This window comes from Chaetomium fimeti (assembly GCF_033439085.1).
Source record: "Chaetomium fimeti strain CBS 168.71 chromosome Unknown B0H64scaffold_5, whole genome shotgun sequence".
NCBI lineage: Eukaryota > Fungi > Ascomycota > Sordariomycetes > Sordariales > Chaetomiaceae > Chaetomium > Chaetomium fimeti.
In genome coordinates, this window is record NW_026944333.1 from 1 (window position 1) to 19,116 (window position 19,116).

At 52.9% G+C, this 19,116-nt stretch overlaps 6 protein-coding genes across 6 annotated transcripts; 4 read left to right on the top strand and 2 right to left on the bottom strand.

Annotated features, from left to right (window-relative positions):
• Positions 1–4,900: 4,900 nt before the first annotated feature.
• Positions 4,901–5,908, top strand: B0H64DRAFT_398666 (uncharacterized protein). Its single transcript, XM_062803964.1, has 2 exons — positions 4,901–5,440; positions 5,504–5,908. Exons 1-2 carry the CDS (start codon positions 5,125–5,127, stop codon positions 5,773–5,775), a joined length of 588 nt encoding a protein of 195 aa, XP_062657290.1. The 5' UTR covers positions 4,901–5,124; the 3' UTR covers positions 5,776–5,908.
• On the bottom strand, positions 5,899–8,318 carry B0H64DRAFT_475356 (glycoside hydrolase superfamily; the record flags this gene model as incomplete). The annotated part of the gene is made up of 2 exons (XM_062808097.1): positions 7,902–8,318; positions 5,899–7,835 (listed from the first exon to the last, which is right to left on the bottom strand). Exons 1-2 carry the CDS (start codon positions 8,296–8,298, stop codon positions 5,899–5,901), a joined length of 2,334 nt encoding a protein of 777 aa, XP_062657291.1. The 5' UTR covers positions 8,299–8,318.
• A 583-nt stretch (positions 8,319–8,901) lies between these two features.
• B0H64DRAFT_475357 (glycosyl hydrolases family 31-domain-containing protein) lies at positions 8,902–11,757 on the top strand. The gene is made up of 3 exons (XM_062808098.1): positions 8,902–9,106; positions 9,186–9,340; positions 9,400–11,757. The coding sequence occupies exons 1-3, from the start codon at positions 9,091–9,093 to the stop codon at positions 11,530–11,532; spliced, it is 2,304 nt and encodes a 767-aa protein (XP_062657292.1). The 5' UTR covers positions 8,902–9,090; the 3' UTR covers positions 11,533–11,757.
• A 758-nt stretch (positions 11,758–12,515) lies between these two features.
• On the top strand, positions 12,516–14,436 carry B0H64DRAFT_172802 (general substrate transporter). Its single transcript, XM_062798789.1, has 4 exons — positions 12,516–12,664; positions 12,729–13,133; positions 13,207–13,590; positions 13,649–14,436. The coding sequence occupies exons 1-4, from the start codon at positions 12,618–12,620 to the stop codon at positions 14,274–14,276; spliced, it is 1,464 nt and encodes a 487-aa protein (XP_062657293.1). The 5' UTR covers positions 12,516–12,617; the 3' UTR covers positions 14,277–14,436.
• Positions 14,437–14,810: 374 nt separating this feature from the next.
• B0H64DRAFT_398675 (uncharacterized protein) lies at positions 14,811–15,756 on the bottom strand. The gene has a single exon (XM_062803965.1). The coding sequence runs from the start codon at positions 15,618–15,620 to the stop codon at positions 15,009–15,011; it is 612 nt and encodes a 203-aa protein (XP_062657294.1). The 5' UTR covers positions 15,621–15,756; the 3' UTR covers positions 14,811–15,008.
• A 1,594-nt stretch (positions 15,757–17,350) lies between these two features.
• B0H64DRAFT_398677 (uncharacterized protein) lies at positions 17,351–18,824 on the top strand. The gene has a single exon (XM_062803966.1). It carries the CDS (start codon positions 17,599–17,601, stop codon positions 18,751–18,753), a length of 1,155 nt encoding a protein of 384 aa, XP_062657295.1. The 5' UTR covers positions 17,351–17,598; the 3' UTR covers positions 18,754–18,824.
• Positions 18,825–19,116: the final 292 nt, after the last annotated feature.

Here is a 19,116-nt window from a genome sequence, read left to right on the forward strand (position 1 = left end):
TCCGCATCCGCTGGCATTTCCGGGACTCCCCCTCTCAAGCGTCTAAATTCTACGTTCCCAAACGAGAATGGCAACCCCCTCTGCGCCATCGCGACCCAGTGATCGAGCGTGGTCTGGCCGCAGGCAAGGACTTATTGTTCTCACAAGTGGAGGCAACGGTCCTACACCTCGGACAGACCCCCAGGCCGAACCCAGGCCTGGCAAAGATCAACGATTTTCTCCGGCAGTCACAGTCCCTGGTGAAAATCACTGACAAAAATCTGGGCGTGGCAGTACTTGCCAAAGACTGGTACCTCGAGCGATGCGGACGGCACCTCAGCGACCGAAGAACGTACGCTATCTTCGACGCTGCGAACCTGCCGGACCTCCGCGCCGAAGTCCTTGAGAACGTTGGCAACTTGCCATCATGTTCGACCTGCCAAAACAGGTATCTGAATTTTTATTGTCATCCCGGGAAGATGCGGGCATCCCGCAATTTCACTGCATCCCCAAGGTGCACAAGAAAGAGTGGAGCTTGCGACCTATCATTCCAAGTCATTCATGGGTGACGAAAAAATGTTCGCAAGTTGCGGATTTCCTCCTTCGTCAATGCCTCAAAGAGACCGTCCCGTGGTGCGTGGAAAGCACACGAGAGGTGATGCAGAGACTGGAGGCCCTCCCCCCTTCTTTATCGGATCAAGTCTGGCTCGTCACTGGTGACGTGGGAGCCTTCTACACAAATGTTCCGATCGACGAAACCATCGAGAACATCAGTCATGCTCTCGGAGATAAGTCGTTTGAAGGCATTCCGACTGACATGCTGAGCCAACTGCTTAACATCGTCATGAAGAATAACGTGTTCGAGTTCAATGGGACTTTTTATCATCAAGTGGAAGGCGTCGCGATGGGCACCTCTTGCGCGCCCGCATTCGCGAATCTTTCCCTTGGCTTCAAGGAAAGGATGTCCAACATGCTGGCGGTCGGGGACACCGGTCTCCGGTTCTACGTCCGCTACATGGACGACATCTTTATGATATGGTCCGGATCTCGTTCGTCCCTAGATGTCTGGCTGGAAGGGTTCACCCCCAACCTCGCGCCTTACCACATCACTTGGGATATTCGTTCCTCTTCGCAAGCGACTCCGTTCTTGGACGCAGAGTTCTTTTACAGAGCAGGGCGCGGGACTCTGGTCGTTACACACCAGGGTCTATCGCAAGCGAATGAACAAGCATCAATACATTCCATGGTCCTCTGCTCACCCTGAGACGGTGAAGCGAGCTTTCGTTAAAGCAGAGTTGACCCGCTTCATGACCATCTGCTCCCATGAAGAATTCTTTGAGGAAAGGGTTCGGGAGTTTTATGAAGCGCTCGCTCGGAGAGGGTATCCAGCGAATACACTCAGAAAATGGAGAAGTCTGGTGACATACAAGGACCGGGCAATACAGCTCCTTAAGAAAAAGGACTCGAAGCCTGGGCTCCCTCTGATGTTGCCATCTTCATATGATGAGATTTGGGGAATATGTTGATGTGAAGAGCGTCTTGACAAAGATGAGACAGTTTGGCAGACACGCGGGCCAATCCCCGAGTCTCTCAACGGACCTCTCATCAAATCGTTAAGACGGACCGAGAACCTTTTTGATAAGATCTCGGCCTGGAACAAAGCCGTCTTGGCAGGCAATGAGACATGAGTTCCCCCTGGGGGGAACGCGTCGTCTTATGTTTGTTTCAAAACGTCCCTCTTCAAGACTAAAGGGAAAGGAGTTTAAACGCTACGTCGGCCATGCGGTAAAATGCATACCCTTCGTACTGTCCTAACCCTAACCTTAACCGTAACCGCGCAGTTTTCGAACTGGCAATGTCGGTCTTTCTCTCGTTTCAATGTCGGTATCTCGCCGCTCTCGTATGGGAGGTTCTTTAGTGCTGCCGCAATACAGGCACGTCGTCGCCCCGACCGGCTGCTGCGAAGCAGTGTCGGGGCCGACAATGACGGTGAACCCCCGGACCGATGAAGTGGGAACCGTGCACGTCGGCCCCGAGCCCCCCGCATGGGGGGCTTGGCGCCGTGGCGCGTGCACTTTGGACAGGCCCGGAATGGAAAAGACCGGCGGCAGGAGCAGGCCTGCGAATACGGTGTGGGCCCACTCACACCGCGCGGATTTTCAGTTCTCCAATGAAAATTGGAGGTGTCAATCTCTCTCGTCACCCCCGCGTCAGCTGAACATTCGTCGCGTTAGCCGGTGCGGGCACCAATGGGAGGAGGACAATTAATGCGCGAAGGCTTCGGCCTTCGCGTTTTAATTTACTCCGTCCCTCGGTACTCGGTGACTCTCAACAAGATAAATGTCCCTGAGGAGCCCTCAAGGGCGAAACTCCTCTGTCATCTCCCCAGATCAGAGCAGTCGGACTTCTTGTTGCTTCTCAGGTTTTCCTCACCAACACTTTTCAACATCATTATAACCCTAACCCCTAACCCTAACCCTAACCCTAACCCTAACCCTAACCCTAACCCTAACCCTAACCCTAACCCTAACCCTAACCCTAACCCTAACCCTAACCCTAACCCTAACCCTAACCCTAACCCTAACCCTAACCCTAACCCTAACCCTAACCCTAAGATTTAGGAGAACTAGTACTTAGTGAAAAGAAGAACTAACCTTCTTTAAACTAAGATAACTAGCTACCTAGTAATCGTACCGCTATAACCAAAATACCAGTATATAGCTACAGGCTATACGAATTTAATTACAGTATTGTAGAGCCCCCCAGATGGCCACAGCACTAGTAATCTGAACTGTAGGGTTTAATAAATAGTATATTTAAAAAGCTATAACTAATTAACTAAAATAGATATTAAACTAGGAGTTTTAAATCTATATAGATTAGTATATAGCCTATTCTACTATAATATAATATATTAAGAATCCGATTATATAGATCTAACCTTAAGCTCTAAAGTAGTTATTGATAAAATAGATAGGAAGTTTAGGAGTAGTAGTAGGAAGATAGAGTAGGATATTAGTTACTTCTAGGTGAAGAAACCGCTATTAAGCCTCCGATAGTAGCGAGTATTGGTTATAGGGGTATAGTAGCTATTATAGGTAGTAGCCGGTTACTAGAGTAGATAAGTAGGTATTTATTATATCTTTTAATATATATATATATTTATTTATCCAAGTATAGACCTCTCCACTTAGCGGCTCTCTATTAAAATACATTAAGAGCTTAAGACTTTGTTTAAATGATGCTATGCGGTTAATTGTTAATAGTAAAAGTCAACGATTTCTCGAACCTATCTCTTATCTAGAAGCTTTAAAGGTCCGTTATATCCGTACTCCCTACCTCTTAGTAGTCCCTTGCCGCTACTATAGGCCCTTACCGACAACTAATATAAGCCCTTACCAGCAACCAACTTGAAACCTAACCAGCCACTACTCTAAGTACCAAACTACGTTAACGGAGTAGGGCAGAGATATTGGTTGGCCAAACCTATAGATAAACGGCACTATTTGTAGGTGTGTCGAATCTCAGGTACAGGCTAACCGAAAAGGCGGCCTGTCGCTACCAACAATTATAAGATATTCTTAACCAGTCCCGCAACTCAGACGGCACCACTGTCTTATAGTTGGCCCGATATGTAACCTTAAACCCTGTTATTACGTTATAATTCTCTCTCTAAGAACAACACCTCTTACCAGAGCTTTATAGGCTCGATTAACGGAAGTTATAGGTGTTCCCCTCCTCTAAGCTAATCCAGAGTATGTTTCAGGACCCTAAACGCTGCCAACCCGCGTCGAATCTGCGTATCGCTGAGGTAACAAAATAAGCTAACGACTCCTGAGAGCGCCTCTTGTACTGTTGCCGATGAGAGGCAAGCTGCCGGAGCTCTAGGATGTAAGAAAACATTTATGTCCGTCTAACAGTCTTTTGGGTGCGCCTATCAAATTAGAAGCTCAGATATCTCCAATACTCACTTCATTACTTTATCAAAACGACCTATCCTGCCGCTTTCTCAGTCATTTCATCATTTGTTTGCCTTCTAGCGCTAAAGTTAATTATAACAATTACCAATCCTTTCTTCTTCTAGCTGGAAGTTCGAAATTAAGCAACGAAGAATCTACCTAAACTTCTGTTTAACACTACATTTAAGTAAGACAATTTAAAAGCTCCTTAAGTAAATGTAAGAGTGCCTACCGGGATTATAGTATTTAGCTTCCTCCAGACAACTTATTAAAATCGGACAATATAACGGCTACAACAATACTTGCCTCGTCCGGTTACCCGACTCCGCCTACACCGGAACTGGCCGAGTCCGAAGTGATTATAGCCTATACAGAGGCTCTCGCATCCGGGGTCACAATAACATTCATTTCTATATAGGATAACTCCTTCTCACTATGTAAAGGCATTAGTCGACATAACATCTCATTCCAAAAGTCCAAAGATCCAGGCTGCCCAGCCGCAAGGGAAAGGCCGCACACCCTAAACAACGGTAGAGGCTGTGTTCTTAGGGCCCGTATCGAATGCAGCATGCACTCGAGTCTTTGAGTCTGACTGTCTTTCACATCTGCATGGGCGAGTTCTCATTGATGTAAGCGGTCCCTGTCAGCATTTTCGGGAGTTCCCCCGACCCCGTCGGTAAACAGCGGCAACCGAGCTTTGGGCCGCTCTTTTTTTACCAGGAAGTTCACCGCAATTCGCAAGGGCCCAGGGCTGCTTTCATTCGCCCCGGGCCGACGTGCCAAGACGTTCGACTGCTGGTAGAAAGTCGACGTTTCTCACCACTCCAGCGGCGAGACGGGTCAAGAGTGCTGTCTCTTATTTACAGAGGCAGCCACTGAGGCCTCTTCCCTTGGCTGCATGTCCGCCACCTTCACGGCGGCACCGCGCCAACCAAAGACCGTGTTCAGTGGGACTCGGTGGTCGCGAGCAAGCGTCACGGCAAATACGAGGCCAAGTGCGCCTCCTCCTTGGCGCTTCTCGTATCCCGTTTTGGGCACCACGCGGATCTTCGTAGGGCACGCCACCACGTTTCCCAACGTCATAGGAAAGGACCATATTGCGACTATAAAGCTGCAACGCGAGGAGCGACAGGATTCCTTTTCCGTTTCCCTCAGATCAAACACACTCGCTTAAACCCGTAACACTATGCAGCTCACTACCGCTATCCTCTCTCTCTTCGCCGCTGCCGCTTCGGCGGCGCCTGCGAGCGGGTCGGCTTGCCCAGCTCCGACACGCAAGTTCGGGATCATGGCGCTTCGGTCCGCCTCCCCAATCCATTTCGCAAGCGTCGGCGCCTCTCAGAACGGAATTGCCTTGAACCTTCCCGATAATAAGCTCGATGCCAAATGCACTGACGGGAAGGCGAGGAAGGATGCCACCTTCTACATCAAGGACGAGGAGCTGTACCTCTACGGCAAGGGTGACGTCGTACAACAGTTCCTGGTCGACCGTTCTGGCATGGGTAAGGGCTCGATCAATATGCGTTTTTAATGGTAGCTGTAACTAACGAGAATAACACAAATAGGCCAGGGCGTTGTACGTTACTTCACCAAGGGCCCTACCCCGCCCGGTGGTAGACTGGAAGTGAAGGGCTGGGCCATTGACAAGAATGACAACCTCGCCTTCAACGGCACCGGTCTCCAGGCTTGCCCCAACACCGTCGACGGCTCCTGGAACATCTGGCTCAAGGTCGTCGACAAGCCAGCGCAGCAGGAAGGATGCCTGCCATTCACCGGCCGTACGATTACCGCTAAGAAGCCGGTGCAGTGTACATATAGCGATTACGTTCCAGCCTGAGAACCTGTCATTCTGTCACTGGTTTTTGCTGTATGGGTTGACTGGGCTCCTGAGATGGAGTCCATCTTCAGAGGATGAAAAGATGTCTAGTTGCGAACAATAGTAATAATTATGCATCCTGGGTTACCGAACAGTAACGGTGACATTGCCCTTGATGTCATTGCTCGAGGCCCCAACCATAAACATGAACTCCCCCGGTTCAACCACGTACTTCATCCTCGCATTCCAAATCCCGAGATCTTGCACCTTGACTTTAATGCTCACCCGTTTACTCTCCCCAGCCGTTAACAATACCTTCTCAAACCCTCGTAACTGGATGTTAGGGACAACGACGCTGGCAATCAAGTCCTTTACATAGACCTGAACAACCTCCTTCCCATCTCGACCGGACGTGTTTTTAATCGTAGCACTGACGGTTACAGTATCCGCGACTCCCACTTCTTGTTTGTCAACAGCGACGTCGCTGTAAGTGAATGTCGAATAGCTGAGTCCGTAGCCAAACTCGTACAGCGGTCTCGGGTCCCCGAGAACATACTGATGTCCGAAAACAAGTGTGCCGTTTTCGTAAGCCACTCCGGCGTCGGGCGAGGCGCCACGCCCCGAGTTCGAATAGTCGTAGTAGACAGGCAGATCTCCGACGCTACGGGGGAAGCTCACAGCGAGTCTACCACTGGGGTTTGTGTCACCAAAGAGAACCGAAGCCAGAGCGGCGCCGCCTTGCTCCGAGGGGTAAAACTGCTGCACCAGAGCGGCGGCGTTGTCCGAGATCCACGGCGCGGTCACTGGTTTGCCTGAAGAAAAGACCACGATGGTCGGCTTTCCTGTCGCGATAATGGCACGAACAAGGGGTTCTTGGGCGCCGACCAAGTCAAGGTTGTTGACATCGACATGCTCTCCCGTCGTGGCATTCAATCCCTGCCAGAGTTCGTTCTGATCGCGAGACCAAGTGCCGACTACGACAACAGCAACGTCGGCAGCCTCGGCAGCTGTGATGGCCTCAGAGAATCCCTCTTCGGAGGTAGACCAGCGCTCACACCCTTTGGCGTAGGTAATTTTGCCGTTGCTGAGTTCCTTCAGACCGTCGAGGGGTGTAATGCCGCGGGAGGAAGAATTGACGGTGACGTAATCTCCATAGTTCATGAAGCCGTGTGCCATGGGCCCAATGACAGCGATGGACGCATCCTTGCGGAGTGGAAGAACGTCGTTGTGGTTTTCCAGCAGGACGATGGATTCCTCGTCCAGCTTTTTTGCGAGGGCAAGGTAGGCTGGTGCGTGGATCACCTTGTTGGCTTCTTGTAACGGGAGCCCAAAGAACGGCTGCTCGAAAAGGCCGAGTTCAAATTTGGCCTTGAGGACGCGAGCGACAGCCATGTCGACGAGCTCCTCTTTGATCTTGCCGTTTGCGACCAGCTCCGGGATCTTTTCGAACGAGTAGGATCCGCCTCCCATCTCCACATCACCGCCCGCTGGGAGGATGTACTGAACGATGGCCTCCTTGTCGATCGGGTCCGCGGCGCACATCCTGAAATCCTTACAGAGACGGTCCGAGGCGCCTGCGTCAGTCATGGTGAAGTACTTGTATTTCCACTCGTCTCGGAGGATGTCGGTGAGCAGGTGCGGATCGGAGACAGCCGGGATGCCGTCATAGCTGTGGTAGGCCGTCATGATGGAAAACACGCCGCCGTCAACAATGGCGCGTTTGTATGCGGGGAGAAAGGTCGTCCGCAGTTCCCGCTCGCCTCCATGGGTAGGCCCGGTGTTAAGCCCTTGTTCCGTCACGCCAAAAGCGGCAAAGTGTTTGACCATGGCGCTAACGCCAGCAGACTGCGCGCCCTTAACATAGGCGTGGGCAAACTCTCCGGCGAGAAAGCCATCCTCGCCGTACATTTCCTCGACTCGGCCGTGGCGAAGCTCGCGTGCCAGGTCGGCAACCGGAGCAAAGAGTTGGTTGACACCAAAGGCGCGGGCCTCTTCGGCAATGGCGACCGCCATCTCCTCGACCAGGGACGGGTCCCACGAACAAGCATGGGCGATGGGCGAGTTGAAGATAGTGGCATTACCTACATAAACGGTCAATTAGTGACTGCCTGGGTTGACGACTCCACGCTGGATTACACAAGACTTACGGGCAAGGAAACCGTGGATGCCCTCGGTTTGCACAAATGCCGGAATGCCGAGATAGGTCTCTTTCTGAATGTAGTCTTGGGCGGCCTTGATATGTTCGAGGAGCCACTCATTCGGGACGGGCACGCCAACATAGAAAGCGGTTCCACGGTATCTCACGCTCCATTCTAGACCCGTCTGGTTGAGAGCATTGGTTGATTCATTCATCCAGTTGCGGATGTCCCCTTGGAGAAGCTGGGACGCCTTCTCTTCGATGGTCATCCGCGACAGTAGGTCGTTCACACGAGCATCGACCGAGGCTTTGGGGTCTTTGTAGACGGCATCTTTGAGGCTCGGACGCCCCTTGTCGGCAGCCCAGGCGGCCGCTGCAAAAAGCAGCACCGATAACACGAACCTCATACTCGGTATTTGTCTTGAAGGGGCAAAGGAGCGGCGGTCGACCGGAAGGGAGAGGAAGTGGGAAGGGTGAGTCGACCATGGAAAGGGACAAACATCGCATGCTTATTATGGGTAAAAGTAATTGAGTAAATAATACTTCGAAAGGCGACGATCATAGGTTCGGTTAGAGACTGCCAATGTTTTCCGGGACAAGCGTGACATTGAATTCCAGGATGAATGTACATACATAGGTACATATGCGGACAGGGAATGCCGCGGAAGCTTGCATGCTCGCATCTGCTGGTGTCCGCGGGCCGGCCGGGCCTGGATGCCGATGTTGCGATGATCGATCGCCAGTGGCCCAAAGACCATCCATTCGACTTCCCGCGCCTACGTACGCATTCACGTTGATGTTTATTCCCCTGCTTTACCTCATGAGCTGTTGTATGTGGAGATGTCGCCGTCCCGCGCCTTGCGTGAGCGGGCCGCCGGTGTTCCACCAATCATCCCCTCGGGGTACATTCGCCCGGTTTCCGAACCGCGGGCGCAATGCCCCCATCAAGAACCTGATGCCGATGCAGCCGCAGAAGCAGACGCACCCGGGTAGCATGCCGACCCATGGACCCCACAACTGTGTTCCACAGCCTCCAACTCAGCGAAACCGAGAGGAGTATGGCAACTTCCCCGACCCAGGATGACTTGAACGAATGTGCCTTTCAACCAAAGGCACCCGTACCCAGACAGTAACCAACAACTTCAGCTTCCTTGAGACGCCTCGTCAAGGCGGGAGTACTTGGCTCACATATTCACACAATGAGATTCCGCGACGGTCTGTGCCCCTCCTTACGTTCTTCAGTTGAGCAGTCGTAATTCAAGGTCTGGAGAGTACCTGACACCCAACCTTCCAGGACAATGGCTGGTGGCCGAGGGGGTGCGCATCGAGTATGCCGAAGAAGTATACCGCATCACGCCGACGCCATCGGGCAAAGGAATCAGCCTCCTCTGCCCGACACGCAAGATCATGAGACGCGGAGACACGCTGAATTTGGCGACACTCAGTGTGGTATGTTGGAATAACGTAGGCACCCGGCCAGAACATTGCCCTAACTCGCCGATGCGCAGGACATCGAAGCCGTTTTCGACGGCGTCATCTCCGTCGAGGCCACACATTGGCAAGGCGCCGTTCGCCGCGGCCCCGATTTCGATCTTTTCCCAGCGGGGCGACCCGATATTGATGCAAAGGTCACACGCAGCGAGAATGGCACCACCTTGTCTGCGGGGGGCCTTTCGACGACTGTCAGCGGCAAGCCGCACGAGTTCGACATCTCATTTCACCCGACGGACAACAAGAAGCCCCTGACCACTCTGCTGAATCGGTCCGTTGGCTTGGCCTACGCCCCAGCGCCGAGCACGCCGATGCAGTTGGCCGACATGCGCAACCTCAAGCATTACATTTTCACTCAAACAACACTTGGGGTCGGCGAGTCCATCCACGGCCTCGGCGAGCGTTTCGGCCCTTTCAACAAGGTCGGCCAGAAGGTTGACCTATGGAACGCGGATGGGGGTACCTCGTCAGACCAGGCATACAAAAATATTAGCTTTTGGATGAGCTCTCGGGGCTATGGCGTCTTCATCGACACTCCCGATCGCGTCGAGCTCGAGATCGGAAGCGAGCGGTGCTGCCGCCTCCAGACGAGCGTCGAAGGCCAAAGACTCCGTTGGTTCATCATCTACGGCCCCTCGCCCCGGGAGATCCTCCGCAAGTACTCGATCCTGACTGGCGCTCCGGGCGGTGTGCCGAGCTGGTCCTTTGGCCTCTGGCTCAGCACCTCCTTCACTACCTCTTACGATGAAGAAACGGTGAACAGCTTCCTCTCGGGAATGAAGGCGCGAGACATCCCTGTCGAGGTCTTTCACTTTGACTGCTTCTGGCTCAAGGCCTTCCAGTGGTGCGACTTTGAGTTCGACCAAGACATGTTTCCGGACCCCAAAGGCCAGATCTCGCGCCTCAAGGCCGACGGCATCGTCAAGAAGGTTTGCGTCTGGACGAACCCCTACCTCGGACAGGCATCTCCGGTATTTGCCGAAGCCGCCGCCAAGGGCTATCTCCTGAAGCGCAAGAACGGAGACGTGTTTCAATGGGATATGTGGCAGACGGGCATGGGCATCGTTGATTTTACCAACCCCGACGCCTGCGCCTGGTATGTCAGCTGCCTAGAAAAGCTATTCGACATGGGCGTTGATTCCATCAAGACGGACTTTGGCGAGCGCATCCCTTCCGAAGACGTGCAATGGTCTGACCCTTCCGTGGACCCCAAACGGATGCACAATTACTACGCTTTCATCTACAATAGGGTGGTCTACGAGACGCTTCAGAAACGCTACGGTGCAAACGAAGCCGTCTTGTTTGCCCGCGCCGCCACAGCCGGCACCCAGCGATTCCCCCTGACTTGGGGTGGCGACTGCGAATCCACCCCCGAAGCTATGGCCGAGTCACTGCGCGGGGGCCTGTCCCTTGGCCTTTCTGGTTTCGCTTTCTGGAGTGTCGACATTGGTGGTTTTGAAGGACACCCCCCGCCATGGATCTACAAGCGATGGGTAGCATTCGGCCTCCTCTGCTCACACTCCCGTCTCCACGGGTCAAACTCTTATCGTGTACCCTGGACGGTTGACAACGACGACAACTCGGAGGAAGGATGCTCGGCTACGCTTCGGAAGTGGACCCATCTCAAAGCCCGCCTGATGCCATATCTGTTTTCTCAGGCCCAGCAGTGCGTGCAGACCGGGCTCCCGCTCAGCTTGAGAGCCATGTGCATTGAGTTCCCCGATGACCCGACGGCGTGGACACTGGATCGCCAATTCATGCTCGGGGACAGCCTCCTCGTTGCCCCCGTGTTCGAGGAGGATAATACAGTCCAATTCTACTTGCCCAAGGGTAGCTGGACCAACCTTTTCACAGGAGAGGTCAAGAGTGGCCCCGGGTGGTTCACCGAGACTCACGGATTTGGGACGCTGCCGCTCTATGTCCGGCCGAACACCTTGTTGGTCCTGGGGAAGGAAGGTGAAACGAGAACCGTATATGACTACTCGCGAGACGTTGAGGTCAGGAGTTATTTTGCAACGGATGGCGCAACCGCCATCTTGGTCGATAACCAGGGCAGCACGCTTGGTACTTTGAAGGCAGAGAACGGCGAGATTATCGGGAGGGAGCTACTAAAGGGCGACTCGGTCTTCACCACTGTCGTGAAATCCTAGAATCGGGAAGCCTTCGGAGTCATGTCAAGCGAGAGCAGGGTTTACGGAGGCATCCCTCACCAAGCCCCCTGTAGGTAACTTTCCGTGAGCTTTCGCCTTTGGATCACGGCTGGGCGTAGATTAGTGAGGACACTGGTTTGAAAAAGAATGGCGATTGGTCCTCGTTTAGGTACTCTACTCGAGACTGATCTCCGCGCGAGTTTGCAAGTATGTTGGTTTTCTCTGAAGCATCGATTCCGTATTTTGTATTAACTGGTGATCATCGGTTGAGGAGTTGAACCCACCAAGCTCTCACTTGTAAGAGCGTCCCTCACGGTCGGGGTCTTTGGGGTACAAACTTCGATAACCGGCCCGGTTCCCCGAGCCTCTGCCACCACGCCTCGCATTCTGTGAGGGGCCGGGACCTGCGTCCGGGCAGGGTAGCAGGGCCGAACCGGTCTCATACTGTGTAATGCAGCGAGAAGGCGGGAGCGACCCTGGCTCTAACCACGGCCCAACCCTGGCCGTTGCCCGCATTCAGAAATTTGGCCGACTCGGTCGGCTTCTTCGCCGCCCCCGCTCTCTGGACGACCAGGAAAACCATACGTTAACCGCCTTGCTTTTCTAGTGCAAACCCTTGACGACGGCTAGGTGAAAAGAGAAAAGCGAAGGAAAAGACATGGGGTCCGATGGCTCTCCAACACCCCCCGGCACTGATCTCCGCGCCTGCATCACGCAGAGCTCACTGGTGGCATTTTTAGAGGCGCACGAATCATATCGCGGTTAGATGAAGCCCAAAGCCCCACAACCTCGCCTCCAGAAGGGCCGTGAGCGAGGATTCCCGGGCGACAGTGCGATTCACACGATGCCCGCCGAATGATTGGGAGGCCGGTTGCCTCCATGTCCCAACGGTGAGTCGGTGATAGCTAGGAGGTAGTCGCGAGCGACGTTCCGACAACCGGGAAAGCGACCCAGCGTCGCAAAGACCTTGGCGACGGGGAGGGATGTACCTCTCACTCCCCGGATATAAGTACTCACGGTAGCGCCCGGCGCCTCCCATGCGTCTAGGTGGTGGGTGATGCGACGTCCCAGTGAGCAAGGCAGTCATGGGGAAAGCTTTCAACATTTGCCTTGCGGCATTCGCCGCTACCGGGTCAGTGATTGGGGACGGCATCATTCGAACTAATCGGACGAGGCCACTAATAAGAGATTGATAGGTCATTTTTATTCGGCTACGACTCGGGCGTAATGACCGATGTCATTGCCTCACCCGACTTTCTTGACTTTTTCGACACCGACACTGGGAGCCCCATCATCGGAGCCATCAACAGCACATTCTCAGGGGGGGCGGTCTTCGGCTCGCTGATGGGCGGCCTGACGATGGATAGATTCGGCCGCAGAAAGACAATCATGATTGGGGCAATAATTGCCCTTGTCGGCGCTGTCCTTCAGTCCGCTGCCCAAAATCTTGCCATGATCCTCGTCGGCCGTATCGTAGCTGGCTGGGCGGTCGGTCTTCTGAGCATGTCAGTCCCGGTCTATCAGTCAGAATGTGCCCACCCAAAAATCAGGGGCTTGATAGTCGGGATTTCCCAGCAGATGATCGGGGTTGGTTTCATTGTGTGAGTCTTGTCCCTCGACATGTTGGAAGACCTCGATTCATAAAGGGTTCGGGTATTGACTGATGAAGCACAGCTCTACTTGGGTGGGCTATGGGTCTTCGTATGCCCAAGGAAGCCTGGCACAATTTCAGTGGAGGTTCCCGCTTGCATTTCAGGCCGCCCCTGCCCTCCTTCTTGTCTGCGGCATCATGTTCTTTCCGGAGTCTCCCCGCCATCTAATGGAGGTAGACTGCGAGGAAGAGGCCAAGCGAGTTCTCTGGAAGTTACACTTTGACGGCAGCAACGAAGAGTGGATTCAGCAAGAATTCCACGAGATCAAAACAACCATTGCTGCTGAGAAGGCAATCACCGCGCCGGGATGGAGGATCATGTTCACTGTCCCGCAGTGGCGAACACGCCTCATGCATGGTGTTGCCGTCCAGGTGTTTGCCCAGTTCTCCGGTATCAACGTCATTGGGTGCGTGTTGAGTCCGATCAGTTTAGATTGTCCAAGTTTGGCTAATATGTGACGACAGGTACTATCAGACCCAAATGTACGGGGCTCTCGGGATCACCGGGAGCCGGGCTCTGCTGGTGGCAGGCATATACAACTGTGTGGGCCCACTCGCCAACCTAGTCTTCATCGTCTTCATGATTGACCGTGTCGGGCGCCGCCGTCCCCTTATATGGGGTACCGTTGCTATAGCCATCGCCCTGATCTGTGAGTCGGCCATCACCAGCCGCATTGACCCGAGCAACCCAGACCACGGGCTCTCCATCGCTGGAGTCTTCTTCCTATTCTGCGTCACTGTCATCTTTTCCTGGTCCTGGGGCCCAATTTCATGGGTCTACATGTCGGAAGTTATGCCGCTGTCGATCAGGGCCCGCGGTAATGCTTTCGCCACTGGTATCGGCAACTGGCTTGTATCGACTTTCTGGTCTCAATTATCCCCTATGGCGCTGAAGGAACTGGGATGGAGATTTTATTTCCTTTTCGTGGCCTGGGACATTGTGATCACCATCCCAATCGTTTTCTTCTTCTTTAAGGAGACCAAACAATTGTCCCTGGAGGAAATTGATCTGTTGTTTGGTGAGAGATCACTAGGCGCCCTACCGAGGGAGCTGGACAAAGGGGACCGACCAGCTTACTCGGCTGCGGAATGAGGAAGATAAAGCGGTCTGAGGGACTGGGAGTCATTCCACGACGAGAGGTACCGAGGTTGTATGCATTGTCATTGCTTTTAGATCAATATATTCAAAACACGTTTCTACTATCGCCTTCATTAGCCATTGATTAGCTTAAATTATAAAATCATAAACACTATCCCGTTTAGAGTCTTAATTACCCCAATACTTGTTAAGGGAATCTTCGTACCTCGCCGCCATGACACGTCGCCTCGGCTTCGCGAACAGCTAGAACTTGTCATCTCGTTGCCAGCTATTATCATTTAACGGGAATTTTCGTAGCTAGGTACTAGGTAAAGAGGCACAATGACTTGGGCAATTGGATCGCGGAACCTTGCTTCATATCACGGTTTATCTCGTTGAATTTCCAAATTCGCTATGCGAATTTGGAAAGGAGCGTGGTACAGTTTCCAACGTCAGGTACCTTACCTACCGCAAACGTATTCCCATGCTCATAGTGAGCAACACTAGCAGGGACGATGTAGACAAGTATGATTCTCACATGAAGTGGTTGTCGCGACTACCTAGGTATAAGGAAAGTCAATCTATTCATGTTCGCTAGGCTACCGTAGACCCCCATTTGCAAACGGAGTACCGTCTTGTCATGTTCCTTCTTAGCCACCAACCCACCCCTTCATTCGTGCCGGAACGGCAAGGTTGTTCCAAGAATTACAACCGGTTCCAATACATAAAGTACACCCGTTGATATAGCTAATACGGGGTCTTGACATAGGCCTCCGCTAGGAAGCCAAGCAAGGCAGGGCGCATCAAGTGAGACTCAGCCGTAGTAAAGACGGTTAGCTCGCACCAGTTTCCAACCGAGGGGTTCACGTTCCCGGGCTGCGGGCCGATGTTGTGTTGACTGAATCTCACAAGTACCAAGACATCCCAGTCGAACAGGGCGGCATATTGAATCTTGTTGTTGAGAGCGTAGGCAGCGACTTGCTTGATGCACTTCAACGAACTGCGTTCGAAGAAGCTACGGTCGCCACCAACTGGGGGCCTTTTCATCGCTGCGTCAACGGCTTGCTTTACTTGGGCGGGGTTGGTTGTATCGACAGGCTTGGTGGCAGCTGCAAACTGAGCGTTGCTGAGAACGCCGCGCTTCTTGAATTCGATAACAGCAAATGCACGTCCTGGGTTCCCTTGTCGATTTGGCGACTTGAAATACGCGATATCGGTGCGCATACGGCTTTTCTGAAACTCGGACTGAATCGTGATACTGCGAGCAAGGTTTTGGTGAAAGTTGAGTGCCTGGCCAACCGGGTGCATCAGGTAGATACCCGCAGCCCGCACGACGTCTGCCTCGCTGGCGTGGTACATGGAATCCTCCTTCAGACTGATGTGTTCATCCTCCAATTTGTTGCGGATTCTCCCGGCGGCTAATCGCCCTTCCTTGTCCTGGTCAACCTTGTTCTTTCCAGCTAGCTGAGCTTGCTGTGCGGCGCCTTTGTAAGCATTGTTCTTTGCGGCGCGGACGGCTTTCTCAATGTCGTTAAGGAACTCCCTAGCGTTGTTCAACCAGTGTTGTTTGGGCAGTCCAACGGCAAAATGAGGCGCCTTTGCCTTCTTCGTCGACTCACCCAGTTCCGAGGCATCTTGGTGGCCAAACGGGTTGGGATAAATCGGCATCGGAACCGAAACTTTGAGCTCCAAGGAATCAAGAACTGTCGGGGGGGCCATGGTGGGACGGGTTGGCGAAACAAGGTAAGCAAGCAAAAAGAGGTAGAAGGTAGGCGGTTAGCGTCGGGGAAACTGTCTCCTTAACCAGAACAAGTCACCCGCCGGCGTCGGATAGGAAGTGAGGGTTAACGATATTTCAGGGATGGGTCTGTAAGTAGATCAATGAGGAGATGGTAGTTTTGAAAGACTGCGGTGATGTCGGGCAGATGGTTGGAGAGTTGATCCAGTTGCAGTGTACGATGACGTTCTTATGACTTTGGAATAGGATAGCAACGTTAATATATCAAATTGCATGTTACACCCCCAAGATCCCCCTCCGGGCCCTCGTCCTCAGGTACCTGTGTTTCTCTGTCTTGAGTTTCAAGGCCCCGGGTTGTTGAAACTGGTCTTGCGCCAACAACACAACTTTGGAACGGCGTCGAAGAGTTTCAAGGCCTTGCGGCTGGTCTTTCTTGGGCCAACACCGCAACTTTGGAACGGCGTTGAAGAGTTTCAAGCCCCTTGCGGCTGGTCTTTGCGCCAACACCGTACCTCTGAAACATCACCACTATTGCTCGGCCTTGGTCTAGTCGGAGAGACCGTGTGCATGTGGCGTATATTGTCCAAGTCTCAAGGTCTTCTAGCTACCTAGGTAGTCTGTGCCAACACCGTACCTCTGAAACACTACTAGTGTTGGTCGGCCTTGGTCTAGTTGGAGAGACCGCGTATATGCGGCGTATATTCTCCAGGTCTCAAGGTCTTCCAGCTGGTCTTCGCCAACATCGTGCCTCTGAAACAATGATCACAGACGTTGCTCGACCTTGGTCTAGTTGGAGAGACCGCGTGTATGCGGCGTATATTCTCCAGGTCTCAAGGTCTTCCAGCTGGTCTGCGCCAACATCATGCCTCTGAAACAATGATTACAGACGTTGCTCGACCTGGGTCTAGTCGGCGAGACTGCGTGTTTGCGGCGTATATCCTCGAAATCCCGAAGTTTTGCAGCTATTCATGCGCCAACATTCCACTTCTGAAACATCGCCGTAGCCGCTGAGAGCCTGAGCGTTGGTCGTTCGAGCTGCGCACATGCGGCGTATATTCCAAAACTGTCACGCCGGCGCGATTGTGGTTAGTCTTGTCCCAAAGCTGTAAGTCTAGATTGCCCTAAACTAGGCCTCGGTGTATGCGACCAGACGGGGCGTATGCGGCGTGTAGGGTATCAGATGAAGGCGCGGCCTCGGTTTCAGTCTCGGCCGAAATAGACACCAATGGCGGCTGGAGCGGTCGCAAGAACCCGTTCTCGGCCCGGCCTTCTGATGTGCTGCACTATACGCATCTTACCTAATCAATAATTTAAACATCATGGGACGAGGGAGGGGCAGTCGCAGGTACATCGGAAATTGGTAGGGATCAATTAGGAGGTCGGTACATCTCAAATGCGTCGGACACCCCCGGGGTTCATCGTGTGACCGCCCTTTTTCGGCCCCCAGCTCGATAATTTTCTTTGTTGCTGGGCCCACTTCGTTCCCCTCACAAAAACCATGCTCACTGAGCGATCTGCACCTCATATTTCAATCCCGACCTTGCTCACCACAAGCAGAATCCTCATCCCCTGCCTCATTCACATTTCCCGGCGATCGTGATGGCGGGCACCACGCCTCCGTTCGCAGTTTCGACAGCTTCGACATCCTGGAAACCCCCTCTCGACTCCGAAAAGCCTCATTGCCCATATACGACCAACTTCAGTGTCAACATTACACGTCATCATCCTCCTCCGCCCTTCGGCTGCGAGGAGTATGGAGTCGGGAATTGGCCGATGAATGTCACCTGGGAATGGCTCCGGTCCGTTACACAAACCAAACACGTCCTACACTATCCTCCATTGGAATCCGGGACCCCTCTTTCCAGCCCCCAAACGGCAAAACTCACAATCACCAAACCCATTGCTGTCGAGGATGGCCGAGGCCCACAGATAGCCCTGTGCTCGATTACACTAAACGCCGCTGGATCAAACAGCAAATCTTTCACCGCAGTCGCCAAAATATTCGACCCGCTCTACTATTCCTTCCGCAATAAACTTGCCAGCCATGAGCCAGTGGACGTCGCATTCGAAGCAGACGGAGACTACAGTAGGGAAGCGGCGGCCTACGAGCACCTTCAGAAAACGCAACAAACTGGGTGTTTCGCCCCCAGTTACTACGGCTCGTGGACTTTCAACTTGTCGATTCGCCATGGTGGCGTGGTTCGACATCGCCCTATCCGTCTGATTCTCATTGAGAACCTCCACGGCGTCTGCATGCGCGATCTGTGCAATGACCCTCGTTCCCTAACCTATGATGAGGGATATCGTCTTGGAGTCCTCGCCAAAGTTATTGATGGCTATGTGAGACAAGATCACCAGGGATGCCTCCAAGATGATTTAGCACCGCGGAATATAATTCTTATCCCAGGACCCCAGCACAAAGCCGGACCGCAGCCTATTCCGCGTGTGGTCCTCATTGACTACAACAATGCTATCGTATACGATAGAACTATCGCGGGAAGGAATGCATCGGATATCACCAAACTCCCGAAGAGCCCCCTAGATTGGTTTTGGGACGACACACTGTCCCAATTCGACGGCTGGAGACCACCGCAGTGGAACGCCAACTACCGTGTGGTCCAGAAGTGGCTGCTCAGAGAATTCCAGGGGAAGAATGCATCTTTATATGAACCGCCCCAGAGAGAACTGACACTGGACCCTCCGCGAGAAATTCCAGCACATTGGTCAACCTCGGAGAACACCTCGGTATGCTAATAGGGCAAGATGTAACTACCTAGGTACCTAACTAGATGAATAAGCCTTTGACATTTGCAACCTTCAATAAAGTATTTGTTCCAACTGTGGTTATGGATGTGCACTATCCGATTCCTTGAAACACCTGAACCAACTACTATACCAAGTTAGTTCGTCGGCATTCTTTCCGGCGAACGTCCGCTTCGTTTAGCTCGTAAACCCCTGGACAATGAAGTCGGTGGCAGAGTCGATGTAATTAGGGCGCATGTAGGTGAGATGGTAAAATACACACTCCCCATCTCGATCACAGACCTTGAAAAGCTCCGGTTAGCCAATGACTGCAATTTTGAATGTGAAGTTGCAATGGGAGAGTTCCTCGTACCG